This window comes from Mesocricetus auratus, unplaced genomic scaffold, assembly GCF_017639785.1.
Source record: "Mesocricetus auratus isolate SY011 unplaced genomic scaffold, BCM_Maur_2.0 Super-Scaffold_4256, whole genome shotgun sequence".
Lineage (NCBI taxonomy): Eukaryota > Metazoa > Chordata > Mammalia > Rodentia > Cricetidae > Mesocricetus > Mesocricetus auratus.
In genome coordinates, this window is record NW_024429182.1 from 90,695,777 (window position 1) to 90,716,514 (window position 20,738).

At 38.6% G+C, this 20,738-nt stretch overlaps 1 protein-coding gene across 1 annotated transcript; it reads left to right on the top strand.

Moving 5' to 3' along the window:
• Positions 1-18,622: 18,622 nt before the first annotated feature.
• On the top strand, positions 18,623-19,555 carry LOC101826460 (olfactory receptor 491). Its single transcript, XM_005075713.1, has one exon. It carries the CDS (start codon positions 18,623-18,625, stop codon positions 19,553-19,555), a length of 933 nt encoding a protein of 310 aa, XP_005075770.1.
• The last annotated feature ends 1,183 nt before the right edge of the window (positions 19,556-20,738 follow it).

Below are 20,738 nucleotides of genomic sequence, written 5' to 3' on the forward strand. Positions count from 1 at the left end.
TTTGGAATTGGAAGGAGGTATTCAAACTTGGGCATCTCTTTCAAATAAATTTATGTTTAGATGGGGTAGATATGCTTAGGATAGGATATGGGTAGATTATAATTTGTTTACCATCTCATATATATATACATAAATATATACATATATATGTTTGAGACATTTTTTATATTGACACAATTTAGTTTTGTTTTAAGTCTAAATCTTTTCTTTAGACTAAAAGGGGAAGTGATTTTACATATCTGCAAGCGCTGACTACTCCCATGTGATTGTGTTCATGGGTATGTAGAAGGTACTGTGGTAAACAGAGTGAGGGGGGAGGAGACTTTTTCACGTTGGGTTATGTTTTCAACCTGGAGAGCAGTGTGTGGACCATCTTTCTTGGCTTTTCATGGAAGTAATTTTTCTTTCAATAAATATCATAGGACATCCCTAAATTTGTGTAGTTTAATATTTCTGCTTCACAGCTCTTTTTTTAACCATTACCAATAACAACTTGTAACCAATCACCTGAAACAATGACCAATATTCATGACCCATTGAACTACCAAAAACCTCTTATTCCAATTCTTGGGGATGTGGACTTTGTGTTCTTTTTAAAAATTTTTATTTAACTTTTTACATAAGTTACTCCCATCTCCATCCCCATCTCCCCCCCCCCGCAGATTCTCCCCAACTTCTACTCCAGCCCGCCTTTGCACCCCAGGGAGGGTAAGGCCTTCCATGGAGGATTTTCAAAGTCTGTCACATCTTCGGGAGCCTAGGCCTTCCTCCATGTGCCCAGGCTGAGAGAGCATCCTTCCATGTGGAATGGGCTCCCAAAGTCCATTTGTATGGCAGGAACAAATACTAATCTACTACTGAGGTCCCATAGATTGCCAAGGCCTCCTCTCTAACATCCAGGTTCCGGGGGACTGGGTCAGTCCCATGCTGTTGTCTCAGTCACCAATCTGTGTTTCATGATTCCCCCTTGTTCAGGTTAGTTGCCTCTGTGAGTTTTGCCAACCAGGTTTTGACTCCTTTGCTTGCCACTCCTCTTTACAACTGGGTTCCAGGAGTTCAAGTTCAGTGTTTAGCTGTGGGTATCTGCCTCTGCTTCCATAAGCCACTGGATGAGGGTTCTAGGATGACATATAAAGTAGTCATCAATCTCATTATCAGGGGAGGACATTTAAGGTAGTCTCAAAGCTAGTTGGTGTCACTCTTGTAGATCACTGAAAACCTCACTAGTGCCAGATCTCTCCTCAAACATATAATGGCTCCTTCTATTATGGTATCTCTCATCCTGCTCTTCTCTATTTGTACCCCGACTCAACCTTCCTGTTCACCCATGTCCTCATCTCCCTTCCTCTTCGCCCCATCTTTCTCCCAGCTCCATCTCCCCTCCCCTACCCCCATGTTCCCAATCCACTCAAGAGACCACATCCCATTCCCCTTCTCCAGGTTACACTGAATATATCTCTTTTAGGGCCCTCCCTGTATCCCAGACTCTCTGTCAGTGGGATTGTAGACTGGCACTCCCCTGATCCATGTCTAAAATGCATAAATTAGTGAGTACATACCATGTTAATCTTTTGTGACTCAGTTACCTCACTCAGGATGGTTTCTTCTTGTGCCAACCATTTGCCTGCAAATTTCAAGATTCTACTGTTCTTCCCACTGAGTAGTAGTCCATTGTGCAAATGTACCACATTTTCTTTATCCACTTTTCAGTAGAGGGGCATCTAGGTTCCTTCCAGGTTCTGGCTATTACAAATAATGCTGCCATGAACATAGTTGAACAGATGTCCTTATAGTATGAATGTTCATCTTTTGGGTATATGCCTAAGAATTGAATTGCTGGATCTTGTGATACACTGATTTCCATTTTCCTGAGGAATCTTCATACCGATCTCCAAAGTGGCTGTACAAGTTGGCACTCCCACCACCAGTGGAAGAGTGTTCCCCCTTTTCCACATCCTCTCCAACATAAACTGTCACTAGTGTTTTTGATTTTAGCCATTCTAATGGGAATGCGATAGTATCCCAGAGTTGTTTTGATTTGCATTTCCCTAATGACAAGGATACTGAACACTTTTTCAATTGTCTATCAGACATTTTAGACTTCTCTATTGAGAATTCTCTATTTAGTTCTGTACTCCACTTTTTAATTGGATTATCTGATGTTTTAGAAACTAGCTTCTTGATTTCTTTGTAAATTTTGGAGATCATCCCTCTGTCAGATGTGGGATTTGTGAATATCTTATCCCATTCTGAGGGCTATCATTTTGTCTTGTTGACTGTGGCCTTTGTCATGGACATATGACCTACAAATGCTAAGGGAACAAGGATGCCAGCCCAGACTACTATATCCAGCAAAGTTCTCAATTACCATAGATGGAGAAAACAAAATATTCCATGACAAAGCCAGATTTAAACAATACGTATCCATGAATCCAGCGCTACAGAAAGTGCTAGAAGGAAAACCTAGATCCAAGGAAGATAACTACATTCACAAAGACACAGGCAATATATAATCCCACTTTACAAAACACCAAAAGAAGAAGGGAGGAGAAAGTGTACAAAATAACTTCACTAACAATAAATCAAGCACAAACAAGAATCATCAATCAATGGTCATTAATATCCCTCAATGTCAACGGCCTCAACTTGCCCATAAAAGAGACACAAACTAGCAGAATGGATATGAAGACAGACTCCTTCCTTCTGCTGCATAAAAGAAACACATCTCAACATCAAAGACAGACGTTATCTCAGAGTAAAGGGCTGGGAAAAGATCTTCCAATCAAAAGGTCCCAAGAAACAAGCAGGTGTAGCAATCCTAATATCTAGCAAATTAGACTTCAAATTAAAATCAATCAAAAGAGATGACGAAGGACACTTCATATTCATCAAAGGAAAACTACATCAAGATTGCGACCCCCGGGAAGGGACCCCCGACCTGCGGGGGTGAGGTGATGAGGGTCGCTACTAATTTAGTGGGTCTTCACGAGCAGATCCGATCTGGAAAGTGAACTTCAAGAGGTTAATGGAAACAGGCTCAAGACAACGTTCGCTGATCAAGAGCCTTTATTTTTTGGGGCGCGCTGGAATTTATAGAGGAAGGACCTCAGGGGGTGGTACAAGCATGTCAATCAAGTCTCAATTCAAATATACACCAAATACGGTAAAGACAAAGCTGTAATTTTCCATCAGTCATTAGTTACATTCCACAAATGCTTGTCAGTGTAAGTCAGGTGCAAGAATTAGGGAAGGATAGGAAGTGTACAACAGAACACTTTAACCTTTTGTTAACAAAGACAATTACTCTGTAAGGGTATTTCCCCTGGCTAGGTGGGTGGGCTGCCCTGTGTAAATTTAACTTTAATGGTTAGCCTTTTCCTTTGTCTCAAGGGCATGTGTGCTCGCAGTCACGTAGGCGGAAGGCCAAGAAACGGTTGACAGACTCCATTTTGTTCAAGGTTCTAGCAGTCCCCAACATCTCCCCCTTTTCTATATAGTAAAAGAAGAGAGCAGTTGGGTGAAGTGCCTGGCTTAGGTTACCTGGTGGGCTTCCAGTTCTGGACATGGCGAGAGAGGATACGAATTAAGTTTTTGCCGGCAATGTTTAGAGAGCCATGTTTGCTCCCAGATTCTGGCACCAAGCTATCCCCGTCTTAAGCATCTCCACAGCCTGGAGCAGAGTGAACGCGGGCGGTTGGCCAGGTACTCAAACTCCTGAAAGCTCAAAGGCTGGAATGTAGGTTTGTCTACAGCCTCAGGTTCTTTGGGGTCTTGTTGAGAGAGCTGCTGATAGTGAACCTGAACTGAATTTTTGGTAGCCTCATCAACCTGATTTTTAACAAAACCAGTAAGGCATCGAAATGCCCAAGGACCAAAGGAAATAAGTAACATAAGGCCAATAAAAGGTCCTAACAAACTAGGCAGCAAAGTCGATAGCCAGGGAGAGGTAGAAAACCAATTTTTGTACCAAGATTCACTTTGATCCAAATTTATTTTTGTTTCTTCCAGACTCTGTTCAACTCTTCTGATACTATCTCTAACTAATCCTGATTTGTCTTTGAAAAAGCAACATTCCTCTTTAAGGGCGGCACAAACTCCTCCCTCCCGCAAAAAGGCGAGGTCGAGACCTCGGCGGTTTTGTTGTACCACTTCAGCTAAGGAACCAACAGTTTGTTCTAAGTAATCTAAACCTCTTTTTAGCTCATCTACGTCTCTAATAACAGTGTGGGTTAGAGCATTAACAGAGTCCTTTGTGTGGATTAGGGAGTAAATTCCTGTGCCAGCACCTGCTGCATCCAGACCAACCAATATGGCTAGTGTGAGGGCGGTGACCGGCTCTCTTTTTTGGCGAGAGAGAGTTACAGTTGGATCACTTTGGGGCAATAAATCAGATTCAGGGCGAACAGTCAATTTGGGCACAAGTACAACAAGGACGAAGTAGTCCTTGTGCGCAAGAAAAACATCTACAATAATATGTGGGGATAACCCTGTGGAGCAAGCAAAAAAGGTGAGGGTGGGGGCAATAAGGAAGTTTTAAACATCTATGCCCCAAATACAAAGGCACCTACATTCGTGAAAGAAACATTACTAAAGCTCAAAATGCACATAAAATCTCACACACTAATAGTAGGAGACTTCAACACTCTGCTCTCACCACTAGACAGGACCACCAGACAGAAACTTAACAAAGAAACAAAAGAACTAATAGAAGTTATGACCCAACTGGGTTTAACAGACATCTATAGACCATTCCACCCAAATACAAAGGGATATACCTTCTTCTCGGCACCACATGGAACCTTCTCTAAAATTGACCACATAATAGGAAACATAGCAAATCTCCACAGATACAAAAAAAATTGGAATAACCCCATGTATCTTATCAGACCACCATGCATTAACATTAGAATTCAACAATAACACAAATCGCAGAAACCCTACAAACTCATGGAGATTGAACAATGCACAATTGCACCATCCCTGGGTAAAGGAAGAAATAAAAAAGAAATTAAAGACTTCCTCGATTTCAATGAGAATGAAGACACAACATGCACAAACATATGGGACACTTTGAAAGCAGTGCTGAGAGGAAAGTTTATAGCACTAAGTGCCCACATGAAAAAACTGGAGAACAGTCATACTAGAGAATAAATAGCACAGCTGAATGTTGTAGAACAAAAAGAAGCAAACTCACCCAGGAGGAGCAGACACCAGGAAATAATCAAATTGAGGGCTGAAATCAATCAAGTAGAAACCAGGAAAATACAGAGAAGAATCAATGAAACAAAGAGTTGGTTCTTTGAGAAAATCAACAAAATAGACAAACCTCTGTCCAAACTAACCAAAAGACAGAGAGAGAGCATGCTAATTAACAAAATCAGAAATGAAAAAGGGGACATAACAATGGATTCTGAGGAAATCCAGAGAATCATCAGGGCATACGTTGAAAATCTGTACTCCACAAAATTTGAAGATTTAAAGGAAACGGACAATTCCTGGATAGATATCACTTGCCAAAACTAAATCAAGAGCAGAAAAACAATCTAAACAGACCTATAACCCCTAATGAAATAGAAGCAGTCATCAAAAGTCTCCCAAACAAAAAAAGCCCAGGCCCAGATGGCTTCAGTGCAGAATTCTACCAGAAATTCAAAGAAGAGCTAATTCCAATACTCCTCAAAGTATTCCACACAATAGAAGCAGGAGGCTCACTGCCAAACTCTTTTTACGAGGCTACAATTACCTTGATACCCAAGCCACACAAAGACACAACTAAGAAAGAGAACTATAGGCCAATTTCCCTCATGAACATCGATGCAAAAATACTCAATAAAATACTCGCAAACCGGATTCAAGAACACATCAGAAAAATCATCCACCATGATCAAGTAGGCTTCATCCCAGGAATGCAGGGATGGTTCAACATTAGAAAATCTATCAATGTAATCCACCATATTAACAAACTGTGAAAGAAAAACCACATGATCATCTCACTAGATGCTGAAAAAGCCTTTGACAAAATCCAGCACCCCTTCATGATAAAGGTCCTAGAGAGATCAGGGATAACAGGAATGTACCTGAATACAATAAAAGCAATATACAGTAAACCAACAGCTAACATCAAACTAAATGGAGAGAAACTCAATGCAATTCCTCTAAAATCAGCAACAAAGCAAGCCTGTGCACTCTCTCCAAATCTCTTCAGTATTGTACTTGAATTTCTAGCTACAGCAATAAGACAACAAAAGGAGATAGAGGGGATACACTTAGGAAAAGAAGAAGTCAAACTTTCACTATTTGCAGACAATATGATAGTTTACATAAGTGACCCAAGAAACTCTGTAAGGTTACTCCTAGAGCTGATAAACACCTTCAGCAATGTGGCAGGATACAAGGTAAAGTCAAAAAAAAATCAGTGGCCCTATTATATACAGATGATGAAGTGACTGAGAATGAAATCAGAGAAACATGACCCTTTACAATAGCCAAAAACAGCATCAAATATCTGGGGATAATGTTAACCAAGGAAGTGAAAGACCTGTATATCAAGAACCTTGTGTCTTTAAAGAAAGAAATCAAAGAAGATACCAGAAAATGGAAAGATCTCCCATGCTCTTGGATTGGTAGGATCAACATAATAAAAATGGCAATCTTGCCAAAAGCAGTCTACAGATTCAATGCAATCCCTATCAAAATTCCATCACAATTTTTCAAGCACCTGGAAAGAACATTAATCAACTTTATATGGAAAAACAAAAGGCCCAGGATAGCCAAAACAACCCTATACAATAAAGGAACTTCAGGAGGCATCACCGTACCTGACTTCAAGCTCTATTATAGAGCTATAGTCCTGAAAACACCTTGGTATTGGCACAAAAATAGGCAGGTAGACCAATGGAACCGAATCAAAAGCCCTAATTTTAACCCACACACCTATGAACACCTGATTTTTGACAAAGAAGCTAAAACTGTACAATGGAAAAAAGAAAGCATCTTCAACAAATGGTGCTGGCATAACTGGGTATTGGTATGCAGAAAACTGCAGATAGATCCATGTTTATCGCCTTGTACAAAACTTAAGTCCAAATGGATCAAAGATCTCAACATAAACCAAGCCACACTGAAACTTATAGAAGAGAAAGTGGGGGGTACTCTTCAAGGAGTTGGTACAGGAGACCACTTCCTAAAGATAACATCAGTGGCACAGAGACTGAGATCGACAATTAACAAATGGGACCTCCTGAAACTAAAAAGCTTCTGTAAGGCAAAGGACACAGTCAACAAGACAAAAAGGCAGTCCACAGAATGGGAAAAGATATTCACTAACCCTATATCTGACAGAGGGCTAATCTCCAAAATTTACAAAGAACTCAAGAAGCAAGTCTCCAAAACACCAAGGGATCCAATTAAAAGGTGGGGTACAGAACTAAATAGAGAATTCTCAATAGAGGAGTTTAAAATGGCTGAGAGACACTTTAGAAAGTGCTCAACATCCTTAGCCATCAGGGAAATGCAAATCAAAACAACTCTGAGATACCATCTTACTCCTGTCAGAATGGCTAAAATCAAAAACACCGAAGACAATTTATGCTGGAGAGGATGTGGAGAGAGGGGAACACTACTCCACTGCTGGTGGGAGTGCCAACTCGTACAGCCTCTTTGGAAATCAGTATGGAGATTCCTCAGAAAAATGCGAATTAATCTACCAGAAGACCCAGCAATTCTACTCTTAGGCATATATCCAAATGAGGCAAATTCATGCAACAAGGGAATCTCCTCCACTATGTCCATAGCAGCATTATTTGTAATAGCCAGAACCTGGAAGAAACCTAGATGCCCTTCAACTGAAGAGTGGATAGAGAAAATGTAGTACATTTACACAATGGAGTATTAATCAGCAGAAAAAACAATGTAATCTTGAAATTCACAGGTAAATGGATAGCACTGGAAGAAACCATCCTGAGTGAGGTAACCCAGTCGCAAAAAGACAAACATGGTATTTACTCACTCATATATGGATTTTAGACATGGATCAGGATAGTGCCAGTCTGCACTTCCACTGATAGAGAGTCTGGGAAACAGGAAAGAACCTAAAAGATATGCATATGTGCATAGTACCCAAGATAAGAGGATTGAGACAAGATGCTCTGAATGGATGGGGAACACGGCGAGGGGTGGGGGAGAGTGGGAGCTGGGAAGAAGAGAGGGGGAGAAGAGGAAGAGAGAGTAGGTCATGGGGGAACAGGAAGTTGAGTGGGTAGGGGTAGAATAGGGGGAAGAGGGAATCATAGGTTAGAAGGCAGATCTGGCACCAGAGTGACCTCTAGTGTTCTAAAGTGATAACACCAATTGGCAAGCTAAGCAATAGTGGAGAGACCACCTCGAATGCCCATTCCTGATAATGAACTTGATGTCTATAACCTTCCGGTAGCCTTCATTCAGTGATTAATGGAAGCACAGGCAAACACAGAATTAAGTACTGAACTGAACCCAAGGATCCCAGTGACAGAGAGAGGAGTGATGAGCAAATTGGCAAAGAATGGGCTGGCAAAACCAGCAGGGACAGCTGATCTGAACAGGGGAGAACTCTTGGACCCAAGACCGACAGCGGGTAGGCCAGCACGGGACTGATCTGGACCCCCGAATGTGAGTGTCAGTGAGGCCTGGGCAACCTATGGGGCCCTGAGCTGTGGATCAGTGTCTATCCCTGGAATACAAACAGGGATGCTCTTTCAGCCTGGACTCTTAGGGGAGTGCCTGGACCCTACCCAGAGTGAAATGACAGACTCTAGATATCCCCTATGTGGAAGGAATTGGCAATAGGGTGGGAGGGTGGGGGAGGAAGGGGAGTGTGGGAGGAGGGGAAGGAGAGGGAACTGGGATTGATATGTAAAACAAGCTATTTAAAATTAAAATAAAAAACGATGCAAGAAAAAAAAGAGAAAAAAATTTCTGACATCTTCTTTAATTTCTTTCTTTAAAGACTTAAAGTTCTTGTCATGCAGATCTTTCAACTGTCTGTTCAGTGTTACCCCAAGATATTTTATGTTGTGTATGGCTATTGTAATGAGTGATGTTTCTCTGATTTCTTTCTTGGCCCCTTTAATGTCTATATATAGTAAAGCTACTGTTTTTTTGAGTTAATGTTGTATTTTGCCACCTTGCTTAAGGTGTACATCAGCTGTAGGAATTCCCTGGTAGAATTCTTCCGGTCACCTATGCAGACTATCATATCATATGCAAAGAGTGAAAGTTTGACTTCTACTTTTCCAATTTGTATACCCTTGATCTCCTTTTGTTGTCTTATTGTTCTAGCAAGAACTTCAAGTACAATATTGAACAGATATGGAGATAGCGGACAACCTTGTCTTGTTCCTAATTTTAGAGGAATTGTCTTGAGTTTCTCTCCATTTATTTTGATGTTGGCTTTCGGTTTGTTGTATATTGCTTTTATTGTGTTTAGGTATTTTCCCATTATCCCTGATCTCTCCAAGACCTTTATCATGAAGGGGTGTTGGATTTTGTCAAAGGCTTTTTCAGCATCTAGTTAAATGATGAAGTGGATTCGTTTTTCAGATTGTTTAAATGGTGGATTACATTGATGGATTTTCGTATGTTGATCCATCCCTGTATCACTGGGATGAAGCCTACTTGATTATGGTGTATGATTTTTCTGATGTGTTCTTGGATTCGAATTGTCAGTACTTTATTGAGTAGTTTTGCATCAATATTCATGAGGGAGATTGGTCTATAGTTCCCTATTTAGCTGTATCTTTGTGTGCTTTGGATACTAAGATAATTGTAGCCTTGTAAAAAGAGTTTGGCAATGATCCTTCTGCTTCATAGTGTCAGACAATTTGAAGAGTGTTGCTGTTAGCTCTTCCTTGAATTTCTGGTAGACTTCTGCACTGAAACCATCTGGCCCTGGACATTTTTGGTTGGAAGACTTTTTATGGCTGCTTCTATTTCTTTAGGTGTTATAGGTCTGTTTAAATTGTTTATCTGTTCTTGATTTAATTTTAGTAAGTGATATCTATCTAGGAAAACATCCATTTCCTTTAAATTTTTGAATTTTGTGGAGTACAGATTTTCAAAGTATGATCTAATGATTCTCTGGATTTCCCCATTGTCTGTTATTATATCCCCTTTTCATTTCTGATTTTGTTAATCTGCATGTTCTCTCTCTGTCTTTTGATTATGTTGGATAAAGGTTTGTCTATCTTGTTGATATTTTTTCAAAGAAACAACTCTTTGTTTCATTGATTCTTTGTATTGTTTTCTTTGTTTCTACATTATTGATTTCAGCTCTTAATTTGGTTATTTCCTAGCATCTACTCCTCCAGGGTGACTTTGCTTCTTTTTGTTCTAGAGCTTTCAGGTGTTCTGTTAATTCACTAGTGTGGCTATTCTCCAGTTTCTTCATGTGGGAACTTAGTGCTATGAACTTTCCTCTTAGAACAGCTTTCAGAGTGTCCCATACATTTGGGTATGTAGTGCCTTCATTTTCATTGTATTCTAGGAAGTATTTGATTTCTTTATTTTTTCCTTTACCCAGGAGTGATACAATTGAGCATTGTTCGATTTCCATGAATTTGTGGGGTTTCTGCAATTTGCGTTGATGTTGAATTCTAATTATAAGCCATGGTGGTCCGATAATATACAGGGGGTTATTGAAAAATTTTTGTATATGTTGAGGTTTGCTTTATTGCCAAGTATGTGGTCGATTTTAGAGAAGGTTACATATGGCTCTGAGAAGAAGTTATATTCTTTTGTGCTTGGATGGAATGTTCTATTGATGTCTGTTAAGCCCAATTGTGTCATAACTTCTGTTAGTTCCTTTGTTTCTTTGTTAAGTTTCTGTCTGGTGGACCTGTCCAGTGGTGAGAGTGGGGTGTTGAAGTCTCCCACTATAAATAAGTGTGTGGGATTTAATGTGTGATTTGAGTGCTAGATATTAGGATAACTATACCAACTTGCTTCTTACATACATTTGATTGGAAAATCTTTTCCCAACCTTTAACTCTGAGGTAACATCTGTCTTTGAAATTGAGGTGAGTTTCTTTTTTTATTTAAATTATAAACAGGCTTGTTTCACATGCCAATCCTAACTCCCTCTTCCTCCCTCTCCTTCCCCTCCTTCCCTGTCCTGCAGCTCCCCCAGCTGCCCACCCAATCCCCACTCCACTCCCCAGAGAGGGTGAGGACCTCCATGTGGCATCTCCATAGTCTCTCATTTCATTCAGGCAGGGCCTAGGACCTCCTTCATGTGTCCATGCTGAGAGACCATCCCTCATTGAGGGATGGGCACCCAAAGTCCATTTGTATTCCAGGGATAAATACTGATCTACTACCCAAAGCCCCATAGATTGCCCAGGCTTCCTCACTGACACCCACATTCAGGGGATCTGAATCAGTCCCATGTTAGTTTCTCAGCCTTGGGTCCAAGATCTCCCCCTTGTTCAGGTCAGCTGTTCCACTGGGTTTCACCTGCCCAGTCTTGACCCCTTTGCTCATCACTCCTCCCTGAATTTATTTCAGTGTTTAGCTGTGAGTGTCTGCCTCTGCTTCCATCTGTCACTGGATGGAGGTTCTAGGATGGCATATAAGGTAGTCGTCAAACTACCTTATATGGCATTTAAGGTAGCCATTCAAATATTCCTGAACTGAACTCCTGGAACCCAATGGCAGAGAGGGAGGAGTGATGAGCAAAGGGCACAAGACCAGACTAGTGAAACCCACAGAGACAGCTTAACTGAACAAGGGGGGCTTATGGACCCCAGACTGATACCTGAGAGGCCAGCATGGGACTGATACAGACCCCCTGAAGGTGGTGTCAGTGAAGAGGTCTATCAAATCTATGGGACCTTGGGTAGTAGATCATCATTTATCCCTGGCATACAAATGTTCTTTGGGTGCCCATCCCACATGCCGTCTCAGCCTGGACACATGGGGGAGGGCCTAGGCCCTGATCTGGATGAAATGTCAGACTCTGGAGATCCCCCATGATGGGCTTCACCCTCCCTGGGGAGCAAAGTGGGGATTGGATGGGGGACTAGGGGAGTTGGTAGGAGTGTGTGGGAGGAGGGGAGGGAAAGGGAGCTGAGATTGACATGTGAAGCAAGCTTATTTCTAATTTAAATAAAAAAGATTTTTAAAAAAGGCAGCACAATGGATAAAGGTATTTGCCATCAAACCTGATTACCTGCTTTCAATGCCTGGGGTTAGACTGTAGAAGAAAAGAACTAACTCCCCCAAGTTGTGCTTGGAATTCTACTTCTGTTCTGTGCTGTGTTCCAAAGATAATAAAGAAATACAAAGAATTATTTTCATTATAAATCAATATTCAACCAACATATCCATTTATAAATATTGGGGAAATTTGGGTTTTATCCATGGTCAAATTATGTCAGAATATTTTATTAGCCCTTAACTCTACAGAATATGGTTCATGTGGGATCATTTTTGAATCTTCTGTTCTGTTCCATTAATGAATATATCTGTCCTTTCACAAATACCATACTGTCAACATTAATTTAGATTTTGGTATTCTCTAAATTTAAGAGGGAAATTATCTGATTTTGCTGTTTTGTTCATCTTATCACTAATTCTGATTACTTTGTACATCATTTCAAAATCACCTTGCTATTTTACACAAAAGGTGAGTGTTGACTTCTAATCTGAGTGCCCTAAAATAGAGTAATTTTGGAGAATTGGCAGTTTGATAATATTGGGGTTTAAAGTATATAAACATGGTATACCTCTTTGTACTCAGTTAAATATTATTTAATTTTTCTTCACAATTTTGATAAGGAATTTATGCTTATCAATGCATTTTTCTGTGTTAGCAGTTATAGGCACATAAACCTAAATTATTTTATATATATTTTATTTCTATGCTAATAATATAATAAAGTATTTTATAGGTTTATTACTATTCACTGTTTGACTTCTTTTCCAAATTTTTATTATTCTTTATTATTTCCTGAATCATGGGACTTGGCTTTAATGTTTCATGAAAGAGTGAGTCATAAGACATTTATCCCAAATACTGATGGATATGATTTACCATTTTACCACTCAACATGATGCTGAGTCTCCTTGTAAAGTTTTTTTAAATTTCATCATATTTTATCACTTCCTATGAATTACTTGAATTTTGAATTTATTCTAATTTTTCCTTTTTTAATTAATTTATTTATTATGTATACAGTGTTCTGTCTGCATATATGCCTGCAGACCAGAAGAGGGCACCAGATCTCATTACAGACAGTTGTGAGCCACCATGTGGTTGCTGGGAATTGATCTCAGGACCCCTGAGAGAACAGTCTATTTTCTATTTTTCTTTAATCATGAATCTTTGCATTGCTTTTAAAATGATTTCTTTTGGTATTATAATATTCATTCATAGGTTGTCATGCTTATCTCCTCTCCATTAGTAACATATTAATTTTCACAGAATATGAAGATACCCAAGACTATCATTGTTTACTGTCCTAACACTGCATATAAGTCTGTGTCTTACATATAGTTATATACAGGGACCATTAGGTAACTTTATATTTTTTGTGGGATTTATGGACTCCAAATTATATATATATATATATATATATATATATATGTGTGTGTGTGTGTGTGTATACATATATATATATATATATTCTTTCATGAGTTTTTGCAAGTAAGACATTTCCATAATTTCCCTAAAGTCCATTTTTTTTTCTGATTGTATAACTCAGGTCACTGCTGGAGCAAGATTAACCAAATTCTACTGGGACATGCTGGAATCTCAGAGAGCACATGCTAGACTTTCTATCTAGATGTTGAGAGAAAAAAACAAGAACGCACAGAATTCTAGTTTCCCTTATTTGAGACTACTTCCTTGTGCTTGCATTTGGGATGACCATATGTGTGCTTCCCAGAGGACCTTTGTTTAACATTAATGTGTAGTCTAGTGGGCAGCACCGAAAGTGAGCAAAAAAAAAAATCACCATTCTTTCATGTGAAGAAAATTAAAATAATCAAAATACCTACATCCCTAAGTTGCTTTTAAGGTTCAATATGTATAAAATGTTTTTTTGTGCAATTATCAGTATAAAGAGAAATGTGGAGGGATATTACTTCCAACTACTGTAGTGGCTTTAAATACACTCCTTCAGACATAAGAATGAAAGAGCTTCTGAATTAGGATTAGCAAGATAAGTAGAATAATACTTAGCTTTGGGTTGAAGAGTTGATGTTCTGCTGAGATCTACCTACTCCAGAGACACTGCTCATGTGGTGACACTCTGATACTAGAAGACATTTGAACCTCTTGTAATTGTAGTTTTTATTTTATTTTTGAGTTATTTATGTTCTTCCTTCTGATATGATAATAGAATATATTTTTAAAGTTTTTTATTTAAAACTCAACTTGTATGTGGATCCCCTTCATGTTTCCCAAGATGCATAATGGTGTATGTTACAGATGGCAATATAAAATATTTATCCTTAAGTACATATTTAAGTTTTGGAACTAGAGTCAATGTAAATATGGAGCTTATTTTTGTAAGAAATTTTGTTACATTTTGCTGTAATAAATATTAAACAAGTGCTAGAGAGAAGCCTTAATGAGTCACCTGGTTCCATGAGTCATTTATGTACAAGAAGCCTATGGACTTTTATCTCAAAGGGACAAATGGCAGTAGCCCCAGAGGCTTTATCATGCTGACATTTACCTTCTCTTTTCCCTCTGCCATCAAACAGGCTCCTGCCATCATCCTTACCACATATACTTATTTATGTGTCTTGTGCTTTCACAAGGTGTTGCAGTCAGTGGTTACTAGTGTAGAGTTCTGAACTATAAGAATAAATGGGATGCATCTACTTTATAAACTGTTCTTTGAAATAACAGCATCAACAATTCTGCTTCTGATGGTAAGTGTGAAATGCATGGATCTTATTAGTTCAAGGAGGATTTTTAAATTAACAGAAATGTTTCACTAGTTTTAGCTCTTGACTCCTTTGGAAAGCTTGTTTATACAAGTCACAGTGCAATGATCAGCCTGACTCACTTGGACCATTCTTCCATGGTTAGCTAGGGTAATGTGAATGGTTTGTGACAAAACCCTGGCTAATTTTGAGCAGAAGAGACTATGAAAACAAAACAAGAGGAAAACAAATGTATTTCATTGGGTGTGGTTCACACTTCTATATTCTTTATTTATCTACACAGGCAGATGACTGATGAATGCAGGGAAAGTATAGAGGGTCACAGTTGGTGACCCAAGTCAACCAACAAGTGTGCCAGTGAGAGCTCTATACTTTTAGTTTCCAATGAAGAGGGAAAGGGTGGTAAACCCAGTAGAGGTTTGTGCACATGAACGATTTAGTTAGGACCAGAAGAGATATCAGACTATGTGCTTCCTCTTTTCCTTTAGATTTATGGTGAAATTTTTCTGAAGTGTTGAATGAAAAATAATATATCTCATTAAAATATTGAATAATTAACTGCATCAATATTTATATCTATTTAAATTTAAAAGTTGCTTAATCTTGGCATGTGATCAAATACCTCTGAAATTTTTATAGATAGTATTTCTCTTAATTTTATAAAATTTTTCTTTTAATTTTACAACAAAATTACAATGTGTGGGAACAAAACCTAAGAGTCCCCCAAAATAGTGTGATGTGTCCAGCATTGGCCTTATCTGATTCTAGCCTCTGATACTGCAATCAGCACAAATGGACTCTTGGTGAATCACAACAGAAGTAGAAATCCCCCTACCAAATTCCACTGAATCAGAAGACAAAGAACAGGAATGGCTTCATTCCTTAAGACCCATCTGTGTTCAGATGAGAAATTCAAAAATCTGGATGCACATCACAGAGGAAGGTACTACAGAAACTATTTAGAAATGATAAGACATGAGAGATATGATAGCTCTAGTCAAACATTTATGGGCTTTGTATGGAAAACAGATGATTTGCATCATTAAAATCATGGTGCAAAATTGATAGGATTTGAAAAAGGTTTATAAATGATAAGATTATCAGGGGAAGTCAGATGCCTGTTATCAGAGTAACTTGAACACATCTAAGGGTTATCAATGAAGAGATGGAATACATTCTTGAATGGACTGCAGCTGTTGATTTACTGCATTTTACAATTTCCTAGCTGAAAACCTCAGTCCAACCATCGGAGGAACAATATTATTACTAACTGTAAAGAAAACATTTGAAAACATTTGAAAACATTTAATGATTTAATACATTCTCATTCCACTTAGTAGCCATGTTTGCTCACTCAGGAGGCAGAAGCAGGTGGATCTCTGTGAGTTAGAGACCAGCCTGGCCTACAGAGCTAGTTCTAGGACATCCAGAGCTGTTACCATCTTGAAAAACAAAAAACAAACAAACAAAAACAACACACACACACACACACACACACACACACACACACACACACACACACCATGTTTCCTATTTCTGGTAAATGCTTCAAAAAAACCCTAAAACTGCAATAATGCTATTAGAAGGAAGCTACATTTTTATTACTGCTGTAGCTAAGCACCTTGGGGTAGAAACTGAGCCTCATAGCAACATAATTCTGTTTTTTTTTCCTAAATTCTTCTCTCCTACATAATGTCACCACCAGTTTGCCGTCCACTCCTCCCTGTCTCCCCCACTTTCCCCCAGATCCACTCCTCTTCCATTTCCCTTCAAAAATAGCAAGCCTCTCACAATTGTGAAGAAATTAGAACTGTGAGAAAACATACATAGCAATGCAGCAGTGAGATGCATTTCAAAATGTAACTAAGGATTGATTATGGAGTTCTCATTTTCACATATTTGATGCTGTATTTCAGCTGTAAAACTGATTCAGAAGATGGGAATCATTTTACTAATATTACTAACTTGAGTTTACTAATCTAAATGGAAACACTATTATATATGGCCCCAAATTAAAATAACTCAATGGATTGTGAAGTGCTTTAAATATTAAGGATTCAACACTGTATTCAACCTCTCCACCCAACTAGTTCCTGCACATCAATCTCCAGGGTATAGACCAGTGAGTCTGCCTGACCCTCACCATAGAATATATTTTCTTTAGCTAAAGGAAAGCACAAGTCGATAGAATTCTTAATCGATAGATTTTACTGAAAATATTGTTGTATAGTTGGACTAAGTACCATGATGTATGAACAAGTTAAATTTCTGACACTGAAAAATGCCTAATTAAAATAATTTTGTTAAAAGTTTAAAGTTTATATTATTTTATATTGATGAGTATATTTTTCTGCATGTGTGTATATACATCCCATGAGGTCAGAAGAAAGGCCTTGGAACCCCTGAAAAAGGAGTTACAGATGGTTTTGAGCCATGTGGGTGCTGGGAATGGAAACAAGAACCTCTGAAAGAAAATAAACCCCTAAGCCACATATTTGACTGTAATGGTTTAGAATTGTTTTTCATTCTGTGAATTTTCATATCAAGACTGTAACATTTTTAATTTTTCATAGAGGTATTAGTATGGCTGCTGTAACTTTTTTCTTTTCTAATCGATGATAACTTATTTATTGTTATTTATCCAGTATCAGGTCTGCCTCAAAACACAAGAATTTTGTGTTTGTTACAAAGAAGTGGCTAAACAGAGAAGGCATGAAACTGTTTAATGAAAAAGCATGAAAGTACATACACAAAAAATGAAGGAGAAATAGGGAATAAATTGGTTTAGTATTCTCATTACTCCATGTCACAAGGATAAATTTGTTTTTGAACACACACATACTTTTTTGAATTATTGCCTTAGCAGAAGTAAGTGAAAATAATATTATTTAAACTGATTATTCCTTAGTGTGTTTTCCCCTGAGACTTCTTTTATAAAATAGTGTTCCTAGTTCTGAGAGTAAAGGGCTGAGAGCAGGTGAAAATCTAAACATAATTGATCACCATACATTAAATTAACATCTATCAAATTAAATTAAATTATACTCATGAAATCAATGTCTACTTAGTGCTCCGTCAGATGACTCTCAAAACTTGTTTATAATTAATTGTGATGTTACAGAATGTTTACATGAAAATATAAATTAAAAATACTACTATCAAATTGTTTACTCATAATGTACTAATGTCATTTTAAATTATATCTGGAAAGAATGGACCTTAGAGAGAAATATGACAAATTCCCAATCTTTAATACAGAAAGTCTTTCAAATTGCAGATACACCTGACTGGGTGTCATTCCTTAAATACACATTAGAGGAGTGTTTGAAAAGAATGATGAAGGAGAAGAAAGGTAGTGTGTCTACGATTTTCAGTGTGTCATTGAGCATGATGAGAATCCAAGTACATCACTGGAACTGGATATAGACCTTGGGAAACGATTCTGCCTGTTACAGAAGACAGGAGAAGCACCTTCAAGAAATACTACATAACATGTCAGAGAGTAAGGCTCAATATTTATCATGTTAGGCAAACAGATAAAACTCTCAATATTGAATGAAGAACCTTAATAAGTGTGTTCTGGGATATAGAAGACTTGATTGAGTCTGGGAAATAATCATATGCGGCCAGGACTGTATGGAATGAGCACATTAAACAAATTCTTCATTTTCCTCAGAGACAATTCTCACAGAAGATGGAGCCTGGAAACTACACAACCGTGACAAAGTTCATCCTTTTGGGGCTAACAGATGATCCTGTACTTTGTGTCATCTTCTTTGTGCTTTTTCTCGGAATATACATTGTCACGTTAGTAGGAAATGTTAGCATAATCAATTTAGTAAGAAACTGTCCCCAGCTCCACACCCCCATGTATCTGTTCCTTAGCCATCTGGCTTTTGTGGACATCGGCTATTCCACATCAGTTACACCTATAATGCTGATAGGATTCATCGTGCATAGAACAGCCCTCCCTCTGCATGGCTGTGAAGCCCAACTCTGTTCTGTTGTGACTTTTGGGACAGCTGAATGCTTTCTTCTGGCTGCCATGGCCTATGACCGATATGTAGCCATCTGCTCCCCCTTACTCTACTCTACACATATGTCTCCACAAATCTGTTTCCTCTTAGTTGGGGCTTCCTATGTAGGTGGCTGTGTGAATGCTTGGACATTTACAGGTTGTTTGTTAAGTCTGTCCTTCTGTGGAGCAAATCAGATAGATCACTTCTTCTGTGACTTCTCCCCTTTGTTGAAACTTTCCTGCTCAGATGTCTCCATTATTGGAATCATCCCCTCCATTTCTGCTGGATCCATCATTGTGGTGACAGTGTTTGTCATAGCCATCTCCTATATCTACATCCTCATCACCATCCTGAAGATGAGCTCCACTGAGGGCCGCCACAAGGCTTTCTCCACCTGCACCTCCCACCTCACTGCAGTCACTCTCTACTATGGGACCATCACCTTCATTTATGTGATGCCCAAGTCCAACTACTCTACTGAACAGAACAAGATAGTGTCTGTGTTCTACACTGTGGTGATCCCCATGCTGAATCCCCTCATTTATAGTCTGAGGAACAGAGATGTAAAGGAGGCCCTGAGAAAGGCAACTGTCAGAATATATTCATAAAATTTGTTCTTTGAAGAAACATAAAACTTTCATTTATACATGTTACTCTCAGTGTCTATCACATGATGTTTAAGTCAACATCTTTTTTTCTGTTCTAAATCTCACTTTTAATCTGTGTCCATTTGGGGGTTATCTTGGAGTCTATAAAATGGTTTTGTATCAAGTATGGAATTTCAGCAGATGTCAAGAAATTTCCCTTTTTAGAAATCATGTACCAAACAATAACTTGCTCTTGCTGTGTACCCTATCACTCTGCATTTATTCTATATATAAATACAACAACCTTGTGAGGTGGTATCGTTTGTTTTAGTTTACAAATAGCTTGTCTGAGGAGGTAGTTAGATTATCATACTATGTATATAAGTAGTTATAAGATTGACATTGAGAACATAATTCTATAATCTCCACTTCTACAATTAATTTCCATAATAAGTTTGCTGACCTGGAATTAAAATCTTCTGTCAATTCACAGATGAGAAAGATGAGAAATATCAGGGAAAGTATTGGCCTTAAAGAGATCAAATAGTTTAACCAAACTGGTGTGTATTCAAGTATCTTGATTCTATCTTCCATGCACTGTATTCGCCAGGTTGTTGGTATGGGACCTGAATACACACACACACACACACACAGAGAGAGAGAGAGAGAGAGAGAGAGAGAGAGAGAGACAGAGAGAGACAGAGAGAGAGAGAGAGAGAGAGAGAGAGAGAGAGACAGAGAGGGAGGGAGGGAGGGAGGGAGGGAGGGAGGGGGGAGGGAGGGAGGGAGGGAGGGAGGGAGAGAGAGAGAGAGAGACACTAAAATGAAAAAACAAACTAAATAAAAATATAGGCAAAGAATTAACACATATTGGTTCTGAAACAGTCAAAGCACAAAAGTCTTATTTCCCCTTTAGGTAACTGGCATTAAATTCCACTTCTTAGCCATGGAGAGGAAAGCTATAGTCAGATAGAAGTGTGTGACCTGGGAAAGATAGGCTTTCTTTCTCCAGGCAAGCATCTTTCACTTCACTGAGACACAGGTTCTCATGGTGTTGCTTGAGATAGTTTATTTCAGTTGACTGTTTACTGAGCATTTATTAAGTAAAAAGTTTTGTCTTGATACCAAAATGCCCAAATCCTAATATTACTCCAAACTATTGCTACATCATATAAACCCACATGTTTCCTTTACAAGAGTAATT